This window comes from Felis catus, chromosome X (assembly GCF_018350175.1).
Source record: "Felis catus isolate Fca126 chromosome X, F.catus_Fca126_mat1.0, whole genome shotgun sequence".
NCBI lineage: Eukaryota > Metazoa > Chordata > Mammalia > Carnivora > Felidae > Felis > Felis catus.
In genome coordinates this window covers 82,025,340-82,042,248 of record NC_058386.1, presented here as the reverse complement: position 1 = coordinate 82,042,248, position 16,909 = coordinate 82,025,340, and the positions used below count along the sequence as shown (strand labels likewise).

General features: G+C 38.3%; 2 protein-coding genes across 9 annotated transcripts in view; both read right to left on the bottom strand.

Moving 5' to 3' along the window:
• The window catches only part of GPRASP1 (G protein-coupled receptor associated sorting protein 1), a 46,617-nt gene extending 34,208 nt beyond the window's left edge, over positions 1 to 12,409 (bottom strand). For 2 of the 8 annotated variants that reach the window (XM_045050661.1, XM_045050660.1), the window contains exons 1-4: positions 12,120 to 12,409; positions 11,837 to 11,896; positions 9,740 to 9,839; positions 7,949 to 8,005 (exon numbers count right to left, since the gene is read on the bottom strand). The gene's annotated coding sequence lies outside the window, so the exon portion shown is untranslated. Of the gene's footprint in view, positions 1 to 7,948; positions 8,006 to 9,739; positions 9,840 to 11,836; positions 11,897 to 12,002 lie in introns of all 8 variants that reach the window. The other 6 variants (XM_045050663.1, XM_045050662.1, XM_045050664.1 and 3 more) reach the window with 6 other exon arrangements.
• On the bottom strand, positions 7,582 to 11,608 carry ARMCX5 (armadillo repeat containing X-linked 5). The gene is given in 4 exon segments (XM_011291823.4): positions 7,582 to 9,402; positions 9,405 to 9,551; positions 11,247 to 11,374; positions 11,529 to 11,608. Coding segments are annotated over 4 exon segments (1,848 nt in total). The 3' UTR covers positions 7,582 to 7,909.
• Positions 12,410 to 16,909: the final 4,500 nt, after the last annotated feature.

The following is a 16,909-nucleotide window of genomic DNA, read 5'->3' as shown; positions in this document are numbered from 1 at the left end:
TGCAAATGTGTGAGGACTGACTAGAAGATAAGAAAGTAGAAAAATCATGTAAAAATGTAGAAAAAACTGTTGTGAAAGGGTAGACAAAGATAGGGTGGTAAGTGGAAACGTGTGTGGAGTTAAGAGTTGAAGAAAAGATAAATTTTCCCATGCAGATACAGAGGAACCTATAGATAGAATGGGATTAAAAATAGAGCAGATGTGTGGATGGTTCATTCAGTTGAGCATCCAACTTCAGTTCAGGTCATGATCTCATGGCTTGTGAGTTTGAGCCCCACATTGGGTTTGCTGCTATCAGTGCAGAGCCCACTTCAGGTCCTCTGTCTTCCTCTCTCTTTGCCCTTCCCCCATTCAAACACTCTCTCTCTCTCTCTCTCTCTCTCTCTCTCTCTCTCTCTCTCTCTCTCAAAAATAAATAAACATTTAAAAAAATGAGCAGAGATATCAGGAAGGCAAAATCTCTAAGAAGTGAACATTAACAGAATTGAGAGGAGAAATAGACAGTTCTATAGTAATAGTTGGAGAGTTCAAACATCACACTCAATGGATAGAACATTTGGTCAGAACGTCAAAAAGAAAACGGGATTTCAGCAGTGTCATAAATCAACTATACCTGGGGCACCTGGGTGGCTCAGTCGGTTGGGTGACTTTGGCTCAGGTCATGATCTCATAGTTCATGAGTTCGAGTCCCACGTCAGGCTCTGTGCTGACAACTCAGAGCCTAGAGCCTGCTTCAGATTCTGTGTCTCCCTCTCTCTCTGCTACTCCCCTGCTCACACTCTGTCTCTCTCACTCTCAAAAATAAACATTAATTTTTAAAAAAAAATAAAAATAAATAAATAAATCAAGTAGACCTATGTAGAATAATCCACCAATCAACAGCAGGATACACATTTTTCTCAAATGCACAGGGAGCATTCTCCAGACATGTTAGGACACAAAACATGTCTTAATAAACATACGATGATTGAAATCATATGAAGTATCTTCACGACCACAACAGATGAAGCTGAGAACCAATTCCAGTGGAAAATTGGAAAATTAACCAATGTGGAAATTAAACAACAGACTCTTAAACAGCCAATTTGGTCAAAGAAGAAGTCACAAGGAAAATCATAAAATACTTAGAGATGAATGAAAATGAAAAAAGTATTATAGGAAATCTTAAGGGATGCAGCAAGACAGTGTTCACAGGGGAATTTATAACTATAAATGTCTGTATTAAAAAAAGAAAACTCTTAAATCAATTACCTAGCTTTACATCCTGAGAAACTAGGAAAAGAAGACAAAACTCAAACCTAGCAGAAGGAAGGAAATAATAAAGATTAGAGTGGAGATAAACGAAATAGAGAATAGAAAAATAGTAGAGACAATCAATAAAAACAAATGTTGGTTCTTTGAAAAGATCAACAAGAATGACAAACCTTTAACTAGACTGACAAAGAAAATAAGAGACAAGACACAAATAACTAAAATCAGAAATGAAAGTGGAGACACTACTACCAACCACACAGAAATTTAAAGAAAAATTAATAGAACACTATAAATAATTGTACAAAACAAATTATATAATGTAGGTAAAATTGACAAATTCCTAAAAGCACAAAAATTACCTGAACTGACTTAAAAAGAAATAGAAAATTTCAACAGATCCATAAATATTAAAGAGATAGAATCAGTACTTAGAAACCTCCCAAAAAAGAAGTCTAGGACCAGATGATTTCACTGGAACCAAATATTTAAAATGGAATTAACACCAATATTCTACTTTCCAAAACACAGAGAAGTAAACATTTCTTAACTAATTTTATGAAGCCACCATTACCCTGATACCAAAGCCAAATAAAGATGTTACAAGGAAAGAACATTAGAGACCTTATGAATATAGATTTGAGATATAGATGCAAAAATTCTCAACAAAATACTAGCACACGGAATCCACTAGCATGTCAAAAGGATTATATACCATGACCAAGTGGGATTTACTCCAAGAATACAAGTATGGTGGGGCACCCAGGTGGCTCAGTCAGTTAAGTGACCAACTCTTGATTTCAGCTCAGGTCATGATCTCATGATTCGTGGGTTTGACCCTACGTCGGGCTCTGTGAGGACAGTGCAGAGACTGCTTGGGATTCCCTCTCTTTCCCTCTCTCAGCCCCTCTTCCACTTGTGCACACACCCTCATGTATGCTTACTCTCTCTCTCAAAATAAATAAATAAAACATAAAGAAAAGAATACAAGCGTGGTAAACATTTGAAAGTCAATGAATATAATACATCACTGTACTAGAATAGTGTAATACATTACCTTAATAGAACAACAACAATAAAAGCCACATGATAACCTCATTTGATGCAAAAAAAAAAAAAGACCTTTGTGTAAATCTGATACTCTTTCATGGTAAAAAAACATTCAGAAAATAAAGCAGAGAAGGGAACTTCCTTAACGTGATAAAGAGCATTTATGAAAAACCCACAGTTAACATTATGCTTAACAATGAAAGACTAAAAACTTTCCCCCTAAGTTCAGGAAAAAGACAAGCAAGTCCATTGTCACCAATGTTATTTAACATTGTTCTAGAAGTTCTAGCCAGAATAGTTAGACAGAAAAAAGAAATAAAATGTATCCAAATAAGAAAGAAAAGTATTGTTATTTGTAGATGACATAATCCTTTATACAGAAATTCCCAAAGAATGCACAAAAAAGCTACTAAAGTTAATAAACAAATTCAGCAAAGCTACATGTTACAACACACAAAAATCACAAAAGATCAACACACAAAAATCAGTTATGAGTCTATATATATACCAGCAATGAATAATCTGCAAATGGAATTAAGAAAGCAATTTCACTTATGATAGTATCTAAAAGAATAAACTGGGGGCGCCTGGGTGGCTCGGACGGTTAAGCGTCTGACTTCAGTTCAGGTCATGATCTCACAATTTGTGAGTTCTAGCCCTGCGTCGGGCTTTGTGCTGACAGCATGGAGCCTGGAACCTGCTTCATATTCTGTGTCTCTTCTCTCTCTGCCCCTCCCCCAGTTGCACTCTCTCTCTCAAAAATAATAAATAAACATTTAAAAAAAATAAAAGAACAAATCCTCTAGGAATAATTGTAACCAAGGAGATGAAATCCTTGTACACAAACTACAAAATATTGCTAAAAGGAATTAAAGATTTACATGAATAAAAAGGTATCCCGTTATTATATATTGGAAGGTAATATTTTTTTAAGTTTATTTATTTTGAAAGACAGAGACCGCACGAGTGGGGGAGGGGCAGAGAGAGGGGGAGAGATAGAATCCCAAGCAGGCACTGTGCTGCCAGCACAGAGCCTGACACAGGGCTTGAAATCATGAAACCACAAGATCATGACCTGAGCTAAAAGCAAGAGTGGTACACATAAGCAACTGAGACACACAGACACCCCAGAAGACTTAATATTGTTGACATGACAATACCCCCAAAGGAATCTACAGATTCAATACAATCTCTGTCAAAATTCCAATGGCTTATTTGATGTAAACAGAAAAGCTGATCCTAAAATTCATATGGAATGGAAAGGGATTCAGATTAAAAATTTTTTTTTGAAAAAGAAGAAAAGTTGGAGCACTTACACTTACACTTTTTGATTTCTTAACTTACTACAAAGCTACAGTAATCAAAATCTTGTAGTACATGCATAAAGATAGACCTAGAGATGAATGGAACAGAATTAAGAGTCCAGAAATAAACCAATAATGTCTACAGCAAATTAATTTTGAGAAGAGTGCCAAGTACCTTCAATGGAGAAAGACTGGTCTATTCAACAAATGATGCTAAAACAAGTGGATTCCCACAAGTAGAAAATGAAGTTGGACCCTTTCCTAATTCCATATGCAAAAATCAACTCAAAACGGATCAATGACTTAAACATAAGTTAAAACTATAAAACTCTTAGCAGAAAACAAGAATAAATCTTCCTAGCTTTTGGGTTTGGCAATGGATTCTTAGATATGACATCAAAAGCACAAAAAATAGATAAAATGGATATCATAAAAATTAAAAACTTTTATGCATCAAAGGACATCATTAACATTAAAAAATCTTACAGAATAAAAGAAAATATTTGCAAGTCATATAGCCAATAAGGGACTTGTACCTTGAATATAAAGAACTACTACAATATAACAACAATAAAACTTGGGTAGACATTACTCCAAAGAAGATATGCAAACAACCAATAGGTACATGAAAAAATGCCCAACACCATTAGTCATTAGGGAAATGCAAGTGAAAACCACCATGAAATACCACTTCACACCTACTAGGATAACTATTAAAAAATGGAAAATAACAAGTGTTGCTAAGGATGTGGACAAACTGGAACCCCTGTATGTTGCTGTTGGAAATGTAAAATGATGTAGCTGCTATGGAAAACAATTTGGCAGTTTGTCAAAAAGCTAAACATAGAATTACCATATGGCTCAGCAATTCTAGTTCTAGGTATATATTTAAAAAATTTCAAAGCAGAGAGTCTAATAGATACTTGTTCGCCAATGTTCAATGAAGTATTATTTATAATAGCCAATAGGTGGAAACAACTTAAATGCCCATCAAGTGAATGGGTAAGCAAAATGTGGTGCACACACACACAGTGGAACAATACTTGGCTATTAAAAAGGGATAAAGTTCTGATACATGCTACAACATGGATAAACTTTGAAAACATGTTAAGTGAAATAAACCAGACACAAAATAACACATATTGTAAGAAAAATGTACCCATTTATAAGAAATATTTAGAATAGGCGTATTTATGGAGACAGAATGTAGATTGGGAATTACCAGGGGCTGAAAGGAGTGGGGAATTGAGAGTTATTGCTTAATGGTTACTCAGTTTCTCTTTTGGGAGATGAAAAAGTTTGGAAATAGTATTGACGGCACACTGTGAATGCAATTAATGTCACTAAATTGTGCACTTTCATGTGCACTAAATGGCAACTTTCATGTTACATATATATTTTACCACAAGAAAAAATGTGAAACATGTTGAAAGTGATGGACCATGAAGGCTTAGTTGGGCAAGGAATGAAGGTAAGGCAGGAGGAGGCCTACACAAATGGAAAAAGCAGAATAGATAAGGGACAGGTGTGTCTGACCACAGTCAAATTTAAGTTTAGGATGGGCCATGTACTTTACTAAGGGCTGTGTGGGGTTACAGAGTTACAAAGTAGGTATACATGCTGGCTCCAGATTCAGACTGCAAAGGTTTGAGTATCAGCTCTGCTACTAACCAACTCAATGAAGTTGGCCAAATTATTTAACCAATCAGTATCTCCACTTTCTCACATGTTTTAGGAACTAAATGAGTTAATACAAATAAAGCACATAGTATGGTATCTGGCGCATAGTAAGCACTTAATAAATGTATAAATATTAATCATTATTATTAGTATACACAACAAAAAGTTCACACTTTGGAGTTGAGACATTCTCAAAGTCCAAGCTTCCCCCCTCTAAGCTGTCTCTAAACACAAGCTCCAACTTACTAAGACTCCAGGGTATAGTATAAAGACACAAATGCTAAAATACAGTAGTAAATAAAAAATTTTGGAAATGCAGAAGGAGCTATTAATTCCAACATGGAGAGGGGGGATAAATGTGTCATGAAGACTTCAAAATGACCTGGCATTTGAGACATAAAAGCAGGAAACTGCATAAGTCAGGAAACAATAGCCCAGTGAGGCTTGAATGTAGGTCACATGGTGGGATATAATGGGAAAAACGGAAAATGCCAAAGGATACAGAGCTTTGAAAGCCTTGCTAGGGAATTTGGTGATATTGTATAGATGAATTCCCTTTGAAAATTCCTCTTTTAAATTTGACGGTATGGTGTGCTGTAGGAAGATTAATTACTTTACATGAGAAATCCATCCTGATTTTTACCTACAGAGGCAACATTTTAAGAAAAGTAACATCCAGATCAGCCCTGATACTACATGGTGTTGCCTGAATTATTTTTCTAGAAAAGATGAGATGAGCAACAGGGTTTTGACTTCAAGTACATCCCAGGAAAACTTTGGGAAATGACTGTCTCCCATAACTCCCACCTAAGGAGAGGCCATCAGCTTGTTGCCTTGACACAAATACCTGCATACCTCAGACTCATTTTTCTCTTTAGCTGATTGGAAATTCTATAGCTATCAGTTGATCTTGTGCTCCATAGGCCATTTAAGACCCGGAATATTTCCAAAGGGTCTGCTCCAATTGTATTACAAAGGATTAAAAAACAAATTATAAAGAACTTCAAAAATCATCTAAGTTACAGCTGCACATTGCAAAAACCCTACTTTTTTTCACCCTTAATGAACATATGTGGCCAGTTGCCCTTCATTTTAATTCCTAGATGTATAACAGATAAGTTCAGAACTGACCTTAATAGAAATTAAACTAGGGATAGCTTCTAAAACCAGGAGTACATGACAGACACTCTGTTGAGATTCTTTCAGTTTAGGCCTTCCCCAAAATACATAAATTAGGAGAGAGAGGAAGTTCAAAAGAAAGACTAGTATTTGTACACTGAACCTAATATCTGTATTTCCCAATTCTGGGCAGTAAAGGAAACAGAACAAGAACAGCAAAAGGAGGCAGAGGTGACCCCTGATCCAAATCTATACTCTGGCATTCTATGCCAGCCAGAACCTAGTTTTCATTAAGTATACTCAGGAGGAGCTGAAGCAGTATAGAGAACATGGCTTCAGCTCTATAAACTGTACAAATAAGATAGGATAACGGAATTAGGGAATTAATTCCTTCCTAACTACACATCCCTAAAGGACTTTGGAATCTTGTAGCTATCTCACTGAGCTCAACATTCTGAGCTCTGACCAAAAGGGATCAGAACAAACACATTGCTGCCACCAAGGATAGGTGCAAATTACCAAGTTCAAACCATTGGCCAGCAAACAAAAGTAAGGATGAGAGTAAACCATCACCAAGGCAGGGCAAATGAGACTATCCATGAAGCAGTTTCAGTAGTTGGTCTCCAGGAAGACCCTCCTCTGAGGCCCAGGACTACAGGGGAAGGGACTCTCAGATGAAACAGTAAACCTGGTACCCCTGGATGGGCATACCTGGAGGTTGAGGGCACAGTGGGGCTGGGTCCTTTCAGAAACATACTTCCATGGCTTTTCTGAATGGGGATGAGAACCAGGAATCCTCTTGGGAGCTTAAAAGCTTCAAGATATCCTAATGAGATGTCCTATGTTAAAAGGTGAACAGAAGTTCTGGGATTCAGACTGGAATGAAAGTATCTGTGTTCCCTTTCTCCTAGGTCAGTGTCCTTACCCCTTTCCCCAGATCTGCCCAGATGTCATCTAGTAGTAACACATCTAGTAACACTAGTTACATCTGGTAACAGTCCTGTCTTCTTGTGTAGTGCGATTCTATTCCTTGAACATGTTGAAAGTAAAGGATCTATCAATGTGAGCTTGTTTGGTCTGTACCTTCCTACAAACACCGACAGTGCTCTTTATCATCTTTGTGTTATTTGTGCTTTATCTTTCTGACTAGACTTCAACTAAAGAACTACAACAATGGTTTCACCAGTTTTAGCATGCAACTTTATTAACATGTAAATGAAGCCTCAAACGAATACACTATGTCAATATAAAGCACAGAAATATAGCTTGCTCAGCATGAATAGGTTCATTATCAGGTCACGTTGCAGAAAGATTAAAAATATCTCAATTTAAATAGCACAGTAAAAATCAACAAACATTCAAGCTCTCAAGATCATTTGGTATGCATAAAGTTGCCTCCATCAGCCAACACAAATAACAAATATTGAACTTACAATTATTATATGCATAGCTTCATATTATAACACAAAAAAAATGTTCATGGCTCTGTGAAAACATACAGCTCTTTAGAGTTTAAGTATTAATCGTATAACTTTATCTCTCACCTCAGGATCACTGTGCTCTACTAAGTCTTGGAGTTTCTGACCAAACTCTTTTGCTTCCTGGAATATGGAAATAAGCTCAGATTTAGTGAACTCTTCTTTGGTAAATAGCTTCACCTTCTTTTTGAATTGGAAATTTATATTCTCAAATATTTCAATGATATTAAGAATATTAGCCTTTGACTCATTCTTGTTAAAGGGTGCAACCAATGATGACAGTACTTTGGCACTAATCAGTTCTCTTGTATTGGCTTGATTTTTAGACAAGCGCAAAAACACTTTTAAAACATAAAACTTGGTTTTGACACTTCCTTTGCTTAACAAGGTGAGGAAATCTGGAATGTAATTAATAATTATATGGTGATCCTCAAATTTCACGCTCAGGTGCACTAATAATTTTAGTCCAGCCAGTTGCACAGGGGAGTTCAAGGGATAAGAGAATATGTCCTTACAAACTTGATATACATATGACTCTCCTGGTTTTGGTTCTTCAGAAGACTCAGAGTTGTCATCTACTATATTTAAAGCTCTAGGGTGTTCTATAACATTGGGATTATTGACCAAGTTTTCAATCATAACAGTAATACCTACATCATGAATTATATCTTGGGTAAATGGATAAGCAGGACTAATGCCCATTATCATTGTTGCTATTTCATGAATAAAAGGATCCTTAGTTAACTTAAGTAGGGCAACGAGTTTATCGAACTCTTTAGGCTCTAAACTAAAGTCACGTGATTTACAGCGGCAGGCTCTTGGATTGGGCCCATACTTTTCTCTATACCTAACCTGGCTTTTGATCTCAGCTAAGGTTTGGAAGTAAGGTCCATTATAGGGTGGGATCTTGGTCAGAGGCCGAATCCCCAGAGGAGTTTCAATCAAGGTCTCAACGAGAGTCCAATTCCCTTCTGGAGGCAAGGATGGCTTCCCTCCCTCTATTGGGACTAGGACACTATACCTGGCCCTTGACCATGCTGCTGCTTTTTGTTTTATAGTGAGTTCAGGTTTGGGTATGGGCTTGGGCTTTTCCTGGATCTTAGGTAGAGGCTTATAAACTTGAGAAGGAGTCTCCTCTTCAGGCCAGAACCAGGATCCTACACTAGGCTCTTCTCCTGTCCAGAACCAGGAGCAGACATTTTCTTCATCCTCATCACTGGACTCGATTACAATACCAGCTCTGTCCCCAGCCCCAGCCCTGAATTTGATGCTGTCCTCTCTCCTTCTCTGGGACCTGGACTCAATATTGACCTTATCATGAGCCTTGGCAAAGGACCTGATATTGGTTTCACTTCCAGCACCAGCCTTGACTTCGTACTTGGTCACAGCACTGACCCTGGCCATAGGCATCAGCTTTGACTTGATTTGGGGCACTATACCAGGTTCTGCCAGGGATTTTGCCTTAGTCTCAGTCATGACTCTAGTCTTAGCCATAGCTTCCATCTTGCTCACATCCCTGTCACAGCCACGGCCTCAGTGTAGGTCACTGTCTGTGTCCTGGCCACTGCTCCATCCCCAGACTTGGCCTGGATCTTAGCCTTGGCTCTAGGGTTGGCAGGGCCACTGATTCCAGCTTTTAGGCAAACCTCAGCCCCTCCTCTGCCCCTGCCTTACCCTCAGAGCCAGTCATGATCCAAGTTAAGGACAAGGCCACGTTCTATACCTCCAACCCTGTCTCAGCATTGACTGAAGGTCTGTCCCAGGTTGGTGTTTTCATACAAAGTCCAGTCGTCACTCGGCCCTCTTTCCAACTACAGGCTCTGTCAATGATATAAACAACGTGCAGAAGAAGCTCACTCTGGGAAAGGAAGAATGGCTGTGTGCCTGAGCGCAGCCCTGTGGAGGGTGGGTGTCTTCAGCCACTCCAAGGCCACCAGATCTGCCACTGAAGTTGGACCTAGGGGTGGAGGAAGGAAATGGGGCTTTGAGTCTCTTCCAACTTATTTCTTATGTTGATTAGCACAGAGAGACAGGAGAGTTATGGACATTCAGTGCTAAGTGGGAGAGGCAGATACTTAGCACACTCTGCCCTCATTTCACACTCTCTACAAAACTGAAGGTGCTACTAATCTTGTTTGCAGACACAAAACAGAAGTATGGAGAATGGGTGGGAAAGCTGAATGGGAGTGAGAGAGGCTAAGGAATCCCTAGACTGGCTCTTTATCCCTGCTGGACCCAAGCAGATCTCTACTACTTCATCCTACAGGTCTACTGGGGAAGTCTCCATACTCATACCAAACTTCACTGATCTGGAGAAATTTTCTCCTCCTTTCCTTGCTTCCAATGTTGACAAGACTTACAGCAGACATACAGGCAGATCGATGGACAAATAAACAAACAAGAGGATATGGAAACTGATCTCTTGCTTAAAAGATCTTGGTCCCTGGTCCCTGTATTTGTAGTTTGTCTAGTATTTGCCTCCTTCTGGTCCCATAATCCCATTGCCCTAATTCAGGACTGACCCTCCTCCTCCCTGTTGCCCACCATTTTCTTGATCAGTGACTGCCCTTCCATTTCTCTCATTCAAAATTGGCCTGGGATCTTAAGAATCTTAAGAATAGGAAAAGAAAGTGGGAAATAAGAAAAACAAGCAACTTCCTATACCCCCAAAGCTTTCAAAGACTCCCAACTACATCAGCAGAGGACCAAACAGTGATTACTAAACTGGAGAACAAAAGAGAATAGAATTATCTAGTCTCAATCATCTTCTGTCCCTCTACCCTCACACCAATCGTAACAGACACAGGGCATGTTTCTCTTCATTATTTTCTAAGTTCAAGTTGGGCTGTGACTTGCAAATCTCCACAACTGAGAGTTCTACAGACCTGGTGATGGTTCTGTACACAGAGATTCACAAATGCAGAGATAAATAAAAGGAAACACAGGAGACAATGGAGACTGGGTCCTTGGTAGATATCAGCACCTGAGATCTGTATCCTTTCTGGATACAGGTACCTGTTTGCCAAAATTTTCTGCACCTCTCCTTCTTCTCCCTCCCTCCAAGTTCCTCTGCTCCATTCCAAAAGTCTGACAATTCCCATGCACAGACAACTCAAATATCCCTGCAAGATAGTGGTGGTGATAGTAGAGATGGAAGGCTCAGACAAGCCATGGAAGTTGTTTGGAAGTCAATGAAAAGTATGATTTCCAAATTTCAGGTAAGCTCTTATGTTTCCTTCCTTTTCCTAAAGCCTATCATTTTCTGCAACACAACAGGAGCAAGGGAGGACTGTCTAGAAAGCATGCAGAAAGGAGATCTGGAGTGTCCCCTAGACTCCTACCTATTCTAGTCTTAGCCATCTACCAACTCCAAGCACTGCCCGCCCAGGAGAAATCAGGCCAAGTTTCCTTTTCTTATCCCCTTCCTTTGTGGTCCGCGGGCCTCTACAGATCTTTACACAAACATGCTGTACCAAAAACTTAAGAACAGGCCTACACATATAAACACAGGTTACACCCAAAGACCAAATGAAAAGACAGTCGGAGAGACTTGATTATTAATAATCAGACTAGTAACCAGTACATGAAACGATATTCTAATCTAATCCAGGGTCATGATTATCAAACAGTTACAACTTCTTTTCACACTCTCTCCCTCCCAGGGTTCCCCGAACAACCGTTATCACCGGCAGCAGCCGCCCCTCCTGCTATCATATAAATCGCCATTTCTCTCCTAGAAGCCGCTACTATACTCCTTTACCTTCCCAAACACGGGATTAGTGTTTGGAAATCAAGCTAGCAAGAAGCAGATCATTTTAAATTTATAGTTGTGTGCCACTCAAATTACCCCTGACCCCTCCCTCTCACCGCTGGCGCCCTAGACCAGGTCACGTATCCCACGTTCCTCTGATACCCATCTCCACACTCCCAAGTGATTCCCGCCTTCTCACTGACCTTCTTTGCTCGGATCAGAGGGAGTTTTCTTATTTCCTTGCCTCAAGGGGGTGCCGTGATCTACAGAAAGAGGGACGGACAGTCAGATGGATACGAGGACACGAGACAATGGCGGCGACTATGTTTGGGGACTGGCCCGGCACCTGGGATTTAGGACGCGCGATACCTGCTTCGTCAGAGTAAAAGCTGTAATTGGCAAACGATTGTTACTTTTCGGTATATCCCTTCCTCCCGTCCCCAACCCTCCTCTGGGACGCACGCGTAGCGACTTATTAACAGCTACCTTTTCCTCTGCAGACTTTGGCCACGTCCCCAGTACCAAAAGCGGCAGCAGGAGGAGCTAGAGCGTAGTGTAAGGGGATCCGGCTTTATGTAGGCGGAATGATACCAAGCTTTGCATGGCGCCACTTCGCCCTCTGTCTGTGAGCTCCACCCTGGCTATTTCTCCTGGGAAGTGCAGGGGCAGCATCTGGTTATAGAGGAAGCAGCGCTGGACGAAGAGAAGGAAGCCAATATCAAAGGGTCTCGGCATTAGTTCCCCTCTTTCAAGATCTCCCCCACCAGGCCTACATTTTTTTTTCTTGAACTGAAACGCATGCGACTTTCGGGGGTCACTTTGCTCTGGCCCGATCTTGCGGAAGGATACCAGAGTGTTGTGTTTACACATTTCACCTTTCCAAAGTCCTGGGCCCACCTAAATAGGTGGGTTGGGGGAGGGGACCAAGATAAAAGAGTCTGGAAAGAAGTTCAAGACTGAGAGAAGGGAGTGCATCCTAATCTGTTCTAAAGCTGTGTCCCCTATGAGAGAAGTCCCTCCAAACTGCCGTTCCAAGCATTTAATTCTGTGCACGAATTGGGCTACTGTGGGATTGGCTTCCAGAAAACTGCTGTGGTCTAACCTGTGATCAATATCAAACACCTTAGGCTTTCATTGCTTCTCTCCCCTAAGTCTCTCATCTTTATTACTCATTATGTTTCTTGCACTGAAATAGTCGAATGTAAGGTGGGGTAAAGATATAGGGAAAACAGTGATGGACGGAGAGAAGCATATTAATACCAAACTACCCCTGTGTGTACCTGTCCCATTCTCAAGCTCTGCCTCCCCTCCTCATGTTCACGATATTTCCTACATCTAAATATGCATGGGCCTGAGCATGGGCAAGAGGAAAACAACTCTGTTCTCATGAAAGAGGATTAATATTCAAGTAACTTTGTACCCATAAATTACCCGTACTGGAGGTTCTAGGGTGGCCTTCCTAAGTTTTTTCATTGTTCATTGGGCCATGGAAAGGAAGAAAGTGGGAGGGGGCTCCCACGGAGGCCTCATCACTGTCTCCTAAAGGAAAGCAGATCTTGACCTCTAATTCAAAGAAATGAACCACTAGTCTGTGCCCAGAGTCATTCTTTCTACCACACTGTTGTTTTTTTTGTTCTCATTCGAAATGGTAGCACACTGTGCCATTTCCAGGTCCCCACAGTTGCCCAAGAAAAAAGACTTGTCCCTGTAAGGATCCAGACCGGGTCATGTGCTCCTCCCTATCTGTCACCTCACAGCCAGGTGTCAGGCACTAGGTAGAGCCAGTTCTGGATTCTCTTACATGCTCCTCTCTGAGGAAAAGGGACACTACTCATGCACTTCCCAAGGTAGATCCTAGCTGCTTTCATGACTCCTTTTCTTTTACCACTACATTCTGCCTAATGAATGCATATGCTCTTTCTCCCTGACTATATATATTTCTTTGAATTTCCATTCTGAGCAGTATCAGGAGGGAATTTGAATTAGACTGTAATTCAAATTACATGAATTCAAATCCCCTTTCTCAGTCTTTGTTTCCCCTGTTCTCAGGCTTGTTCACCACTGTATCTTCAGTGCCATACATGGAAGACAAAGTAGTCAGTTAATAGTTGAAGGGGTTGAAGGCCATTGAATCATGAGAATTCCATGGTATCTTCTGTTGCTTGTAGATCAATGGCTGTCTATAAGTGTCTTTGTCTTTGATGTCTGTAACTCCAGGGCTTAGCCCAGAGTCTGCCACACAGGAGATGCTTTATATGTAATTTTTCTATGGAGGAAGAAAGCAAGGGTTTACCAAAATATATTTTAGAAAGAAACCTGGGTATCTTCATATCTTATATTGTAATTACATTTGGAAGATACATATAATTTGGATTTGGTATTAGTGGTTTGTTATTCTTTTTTTATCTTCTATTCATGTTTAGAATTATGCCTTACTAAGCTCCCTAGTATATAGCAAACCCCAATGAATTTATAAAGAAAATATAATGACCAACATCCTGATAGAAAAATAGGCAAATAAATGAACAGACTGTTCATTAAAAAGACAAGTCTATGTTTCTTAAGTATATGAGAAAATATTTCATCTCACTGGTAATCTAAGTGCAAATTATAATTACAGTGATATATTGTTTTTCATCTATCATATTGGCAAAGAACAAAAGATTTGGAAACAAACTGTATTGGAGAAGAGGTGAGAAAACTGGCATTCCTATACATTATTAGTTGGAGTATAAATTGTTACACCCTCTGTGAAGGTTATTTGGCAATGTTTATCAAAATACTAATGTACATAACAAGTGACCAGTGATTATACTTTAATAAATTATCCTAAAGTATTATTTGTACATTGAAAAATGCTATATGTATAAGGATATTCATTGCAGAATTGCCTTTAATAGTAAAAGATTGGGAATTTTTGAAATAATCATAAATAAGGGAAGGTTAAATAAATTTTAGTGTATCTCCATGCAACATGCAGCTGTTAAAAAGAACGAGCAGCTCTATCTACATATACTGATACAGGAATGATGTCCAAAACACATTTTTAAGTGAAGAAAGCAAGATGCATAACAATGTTTAGTGTGCCATCATTTGTTTAATAATATTTTATTTTATTATATATATGCATATAATGAATATCTCTGTTAATATCAACAAGTAACTGGTAATAGGGCTTGTTTTTTGTTTTGTTTGGTTTTTGTTTTTGTTTTTGTTTTTTTTTTTTTTTGGTTTTTTGGAGGATAACCTATTGGCAGACAAAGATGTGAAGTACACTTGATGACTTATGTGTATGAACTTCTGTGCTTTTTGAATTTTGAACCTCATGTTTGTATTAACTATTAAAAATTGTAATTTAAATAAAATATTCCTTAGCATCTGAGGATATTTAAAAACTTAAACCACATGTTCTTAGAAATGCTAAACTCCTCAGGCCTACATACCTGGACTCTAAGCTCGGCCACTATGTCGGTAAAAGACAATAAGAGAGTCCTTTTTGTTTGTTTAGGAATGTTTCCAATTCCGTAATAGCATTAATGAGGGTAAATGGCTTACCCTCCGGATTTGAAGGACAAGCTTGTTCCAAGAATCCTTTATCTACACACTTCTCCTGTGCAATTCACAATCTAGTTTACTAAGTCCATAATAAATGATGTTCTAGTACTAATACTACTACTAAAGATAATACTTTCCATTTAGAAGATTGTGTTTGAATCCTTACAGAAATGTGATGTGAAACAGCACTCTTGATACTCATAAAACACCCAAGGAGTAGAAAGGGTAGCTATTGAAAATAATGATTATGGGAACTATGCTTTATATTTCATAGGCATCTTTATTGTTTTGGAGAGGTTCCAGATTTGGGCCCTTTCATTGGAGGAAACAGAGAACAGTGAGATAATAGTTCTCATGATCATACTTTTAATTGAATTCATACGTTGCTTTAGAAATGTCCCATATTCTGAAAATGATTTAGTTTCTTTTCTATTGCATCATTTTCTATTGAAATTTCCAGGAATGTCTGTTTTACACATGCTTTAACTTATTTTTTATTACCTAAGTTATATATGTTCACAGTTGAAAACCTAGTAATTATATGAAAATTAAAAGAAAAAGATATTGCATTTCCTAACACTGATAAATACTCCTAACATTTTAGTATATATCCTTCCAGACTTTTAGAAATGCAAATATGTGTATATATATTTACACACCGCCCCCCCAACACACACACACATCTTCAAAAAAAAAGATTTCATTATACTTATTTCAATGTAATAAATTATCTTTCCAGCAACATAAAACATTCCGTTATTTCTCCCATTTTAAAAACATACTATCTTGAGACCTCTCTTTCCCCAACACTTGTGCCTCCACTATTTCTTGCTCCAAAGATTCTTCTACTTGTTTATTTATAGTATTATTTCAATTTTCTTTCTTGAAATTATGTTTAGGAAAATTTTAATGACATAAGGAAAATTCTTGTGAAATGATGCCAAGTGAAAATATATATATATATTCTCTAAAACAATTTCATCCAGAATATAAATTATAAAAAGAAATAATATGTGCAAAGAAAAGCAAAAATCAGCAGTAGTTATTGTATTTATGGTTTGGATTATGTGAGATTTCTTACCATAATTTTATATCCTTCTGTATTTCCCACATTTCTACAATAAGTATGTTATATTCATGAAAAAGTCAGTATTATTTTTTTAAAGGACCCCACTGTGGATTTTTTTAAATTGTGGAAAAATACAGACTACATAACATTTAACATTTTAATCATTTTAAAGTATACAATTCAGTGGCATTAAGTACATCCAAAATGTTGTACAACCATCATCATTATCTAGTTTCAGAAATTATTCAGAAACCTCATGCCACTAATCACTCACTACCATTCCTCCCTCACCCAGCTTCTGACAACCACTAATCTGCTTTCTGTTGCTGTGGCTCACCTATTCTGGATATTTCATATAAATGACTTTTTTCATTTTCCAAAATGTTTTCAAGGTTAATCCATGTTTTAGCTATTTTTTATTGTGGAGAATGTCCTATAACATAAAATTCACCTTTTTAACAATTTTAAAGTGTACAATTAGTTGCATATAGTACAATAAAGTTTTGTACAATCATCACCACTATCTAGTTCCAGAACGTTTTCATCACTCCAAAAGCAGACCCCATATCTATTAAGCAGTCATGCCCCCATTTCCCCCTTTTCCTAGCCCCTGGAAAACACTAAATATACTTTCTATATCTATGGATTATTC